The sequence below is a fragment of the Panicum virgatum genome, chromosome 2K (assembly GCF_016808335.1).
Source record: "Panicum virgatum strain AP13 chromosome 2K, P.virgatum_v5, whole genome shotgun sequence".
NCBI classification, from domain to species: Eukaryota; Viridiplantae; Streptophyta; class Magnoliopsida; order Poales; family Poaceae; genus Panicum; species Panicum virgatum.
This window is the reverse complement of record NC_053137.1, coordinates 52628077-52632984: the sequence shown is the minus strand read 5'-3', so window position 1 is coordinate 52632984 and position 4908 is coordinate 52628077. Positions and strand designations below refer to the sequence as shown.

Here is a 4908-nt window from a genome sequence, read left to right as displayed (position 1 = left end):
GGGTGGGAGGGGGGGGGGGGTGCATAACTTGGCTGCCGAGATGACCCGTGCGTGGGTACCCCAGGCTATCATGGTAATTACCTACAAAGTTCCTCATCTGTGTTCATTGTTTTTTGTTGCCGAAAGTGTCCTTAGTTTTTTGTTGGTCGTTCTAGGATTCCAAAGAGATATACAATTATACACCGGTTCCTGCTTCTTTGCTACATCTTCTTTTTTGTTCATTAGCCTCCGAGAGGGTAAGTTGTGGTGACAAACTTTTTGAATGATTCTGTTTCAGTTGAGGTTTGTGCTGCATTTAATTTCCCACACAGAAACCTAGGTACAACTAATGACAAAAAGAATTTGAGAAAATAATTTACTGTAGGCCCTGTTTGGATGCTAGGGTTAGAGTTAGATTTAGCTTTGTGGGACTCATCTAACCCTAAAACATCCAAACAGGAGGGTTGGATTGGGTTAGATGCTTAACCCACCCAAAACAACTATCTCCCCCAATAGGTGCTTATCTATTATCTTATTATTTGGCCAACAAATAGAGCCACCATGTTCGCTCTCAAGGCCTAGAAATTCCCACGTTAATCGGAGAAAAATAGAAAAATAAAAATTACCCACCACTACCATTACGATAAAAATTAGCCTAAAATACCCTTGTGCCTAATTAAAAAATCACCCACCAATGCCATTATGAAAAATTAAATATTAAATACCATTTAGCTATGTATCAATTACAAATATATACTATTAATAAAAACTAAAGTTAACAATAATCAATCAAAATAAAATGAAAATATGAATAATTATCTGCATAATATTATTAAAGCTCAACAAATCAAATTATTATTATAGGTAGATCATAGTTGAATTGTTTTAATCAACAATAAGACATAATTTACGATAATGAACAGGATGATGTATGGTAAAAAAATAGTATAATCTTTAAGTAAGAATACAACGACATTCAAATTTTTGAATTTTCAATACTAGCAGCCCAAATGCGCGGACTATATGCCTAGTTAGGATTAGATTGAGATGGGACCCATTTTCCTCTCTTTCTCTCCCTTTCTCGGATCCGTGTGTGGTGCCGCTCTCCTCCTCCGTCCGCTCCCCAGGGGCGCCGCCATTGATCCAGGGCGAGGCTGGCGTCGCTGCACGCGGTGGTGATCTTCAGGACGAGCAGCTGCATGTGCCACGCCGTACGTGAAGACGCTCTTCTCCGAGCTGGGCGGTCTGCGAGCTGGACAAGGAGCCCAGGGGAGGACATCGAGAAGGCGGCGCGTATGGTGGGCCGCAGCCCCACTCGTGCCGGCGGTGTTCATCGGCGGCAAGCTTGTCGGCCCCACCGACCAGGTCATGTCGCTGCACCTCAGGGGGGAGGTCGTGCCGCTCCTGCCACTACAAGAAACCATTTAATCTGTGATGATTTTTGACGAAATTTTTGTCTACAAAGGCACTAGACACTTTGATCTTGAGTTATTGACTGACTGCAGGCTTCAACAATTCAGCTAGTGTAAAAACACAAACCCTAAACCCTAAACGCTGTATGTATATCCCCGGCCCATCCTGTCTGAATCTCTCTCCTCCGATCCAGTGTATTTTATTTAATTTACTTTTCTCGTGAAAGAAAAATAAAGCTAATTAAGTTCTTCCATTCGCATGATGGTAGAGCTGCGTGCAAAAGCAAGCGCAGCAGCATGCAGTACAGTTGAATTGAAATAGGTATCTACCCGGCCCTTTTTACTATCTGCAGTCGGTACATACGACCTAAGGAAGCTGTCAATCGAATTTCATAATCTTTTTCTTCCTCCTTGCTAATTTGAACTAATTTTCTATCCACATTTGTCTTTTGGTTCATGAAGTCTTCACACTTTAGCCTAGCTTCTACATGAGTCTTGCAAACATTGTGGTTATTAAAAGTATCCTTAGCTTTTTTCCAATTCACATAACCTTGATGTGCAAAGACCGAACTACCAAACTTTTCAGGCTTTGCCGAATTAAAGAAAAGATAGCAATACAAGCAATAAGCTGCATCCTTGTACTCACTATACTCTAGCCAATCAAACTCATCATACCAAGTCTTCTGAAAAGATCTAAATTCACCACTCATCTATTTACGAGGAAATATGATATCACGAGGTTGAGTTGGTCCATTCAAAGCATATGCCCTCTTTACTTGATCTCTAATTTCAGGCTGATAATCATCAATTGGTTTGCGCATTTCAGGGTCCCCAATGAAATCTGAATGACTAAACTCCACTCTAGATTTCTTTGGTTCAGATGTGCTCTCATTAGTGTGTGGAGTTGAAGCACTTGAACTTGAAAAGTATGATTGTATAGTTCTTTTTGACATTCTGAAATCTGTCATACCAATTACCAAATTACCAATCAAATATTGAATTATTGAAATTATAAATTGAATCATAGAAGTAAAATAGAAATTGAATAAAAAAATCGATTCATACCTGGTGTGCTGGGCGCTGGCCGTGGCCCGTGGCCCCTGCAGGCTGCAGCTATGCAGCACTAGCACCTCCTCGGCTCGATTCAATCCAACACGGCAGCAGCCAGTAGGAGCACGCCAGCAGCCTGCCTGGCAGCACCGTCGCAGGGGTGCAGCGTGCAGGCCGCGCAGCCGCGCAGCGGCGCAGGCGCGCGAGGCCGCGAGCGAGGGGTGGCGCAGGCGTGCCGCGCGCGGGCTCTGGCCCCGTGCGGGTGGGCGGTGGCCGCTCGCCGCTGTGGGCGCTGCCACGCTGGCGCCTGCCCAATGCCCAGGCCAGTTGCCCGCCGACCGCCACCGCCTGGATCTGGATCTGAGCCCGCCCAGCGCCTGCGCCGTCTCTGCTTGCGCGAGCGACGAACCTGGTGGGGGATGCGCGATGGGGTTTCGATTCTGTGGTCTCCATCTCTCCTGGTCCTTGGGCTTGACATCTTAGTGGGCCGCCATAGTGTGTTTCTCGGCCCAATTCATAGCAGCGCGAGTACAGCTCGTCTTCAACCTCCAGCCTCCCCTACACCTTGCATCCAGCATCAAAAATTCATGGGGGGCTCTAGGGGGGCTTCATGGCTCCGGCGGCGGTAGGGGAGGCTGAAGCCCCCCCCCCCCCGACCCACCGCCAGCTCCGCCCCTGTCTCTATATATCACCTCTTGCTCTTGGTATAGGGAACCAAACCATTTTTCGAGCTCGACATAGCTATGGCGACAAGCTCTTGGATTCGCGCGAGCTAGGTGACCCCGAGCAATCTGTGATCGATCGCGACTGCCTTCCTTCTGCACGTATATATGGCTCCGGCCTACCTAGAGCTCTTTGTTGGGACCAGAAAGATGAGACGAGACGATGCCTGTGTGTGACAAAAGGTGCCTTTTTTTCTTCCTATTTTTCTTTTCTCAATTCTTTTTCTATTTCAATTATATTTTTACATTTCAATTAAACTTATGTATTGGAATTCAGTGTGTATGATCTCCACTAACACACAAACACACACATATATATATAATATTTGTCCTAGATAGTTTTCATATATAAATTAATTCACTTATATATATATATATGTATACACATATCTATACATGTGAATTCATTTACATATGAAAATGTCTAGGATCAATATTATTGGAGTGCTTATATGTATACACATATCTATATAGATATGTGTGTGTGTATATATATACACATATCTATACATGTGAATTCCTTTACATATGAAAATGTCTAGGATATATATACACACACACATATATATTATTGGAGTGCTTATATATATAATACATACATACTCATAAATAGAAATTTAATACATACACACACATATATATTTACATAAGTATATTCGTTCTTAATTACATATATACGCGTATATTATCATATTTGCTGCGATTGTCAATATTAGATAGTCCATCATAGTAGAATTCGCCTTTTGGATCGAGGACTTGCTCAACAATAAATCCGGACAATTGTTCTTGAATCGCCATAATCTTTTCCTCCGGTATGAGTTTATCGCGCATCTCCTCAACCTATGGAAAAAGAGGATAATTAATTTCGACTAATTAAAATACGAGTTAGTCCATAACCACGAGTAGTGGTAGAATTACTTTTTCATCATGTTAAGAAGATTTTCGTATTGTTCTAGATTTCTCCTCAATGAGTCCATAACCACGAGTAGGCTCCTCTCGGAAATTATGACAATTAGGACCCAGTGTTCACTGCAAGATTATACGGAGGCAGTTCTTGGTAGTTAAAGTTTAAACAATTCGATTACAGAATAGAAAGAGTTAGACGGAAGGAATCACTCACGCAAAGTTGTAAGGAAACAATATCATTTGCTTGTTGTGATGAACGCTTATGTACTTGAACAAGTTTTGGTATAGCTCATCGGAAGTGTCGCATAGAATCCTCCAATTACAAGTAATTGGGTCGATGAAGCCGAGGTGAGAGTATCCCTTTCTCCTGCAAGTTTGTATCTCCATTCTACATGATACCGAATAAATCAAGAGATCAGTATGTTGAGATCATGCAAAACAATACGTAACGAGAGTAAAATACTTACAGAACCCACAAGCCGACCATAGAGATGTCGAGGTCCCCCTGATGGAATAGTTGGTAAATTTCTTCCCAGTTTATCCATATAATGGCCTCCCCCCGTAAGAAATCGTCATCTTTAATCTTTGCGCCTTGCATGAAGATGCAATCGGCCATCGCACGCATGTAGTGCTGGTGCAGCTTATACATTTGCGTTGGAAGCACGGACACTACTTCGGGGGATACAAGAGATTCGCCCAGCTCATACGTCCATTTGACGACCACATCGGCCTTTGGAATATCTTCTTCCCCTGCAATCAGAGCCGCCGTCAGGTTTGATTCTTTCAAAAATGTAACAAAGTCTTGTTGTTGAGTCGTCTGTCCCACTACGAGAGGCTCT

General features: G+C 43.1%; 1 protein-coding gene across 1 annotated transcript; it reads right to left on the bottom strand.

Annotated features, from left to right (window-relative positions):
• Window positions 1–909: 909 nt before the first annotated feature.
• Window positions 910–3164, bottom strand: LOC120695439. Its single transcript, XM_039978687.1, has 3 exons — window positions 3134–3164; window positions 2457–2919; window positions 910–2345 (listed from the first exon to the last, which is right to left on the bottom strand). The coding sequence occupies exons 1-3, from the start codon at window positions 3162–3164 to the stop codon at window positions 2102–2104; spliced, it is 738 nt and encodes a 245-aa protein (XP_039834621.1). The 3' UTR covers window positions 910–2101.
• Between the last annotated feature and the right edge of the window lie 1744 nt (window positions 3165–4908).

Excerpts from the sequence above, each read along its gene's own strand:
- LOC120695439 (XM_039978687.1), bottom strand. The coding sequence starts at position 3,164 with ATGGTTTGGTTCCCTATACCAAGAGCAAGAG. Across the intron at positions 2,920-3,133 it reads CCCTATACCAAGAGCAAGAG|ATGTCAAGCCCAAGGACCAG; the intron begins GTGATATATAGA and ends CGGCCCACTAAG. Across the intron at positions 2,346-2,456 it reads GCCAGCGCCCAGCACACCAG|AATGTCAAAAAGAACTATAC; the intron begins GTATGAATCGAT and ends GACAGATTTCAG.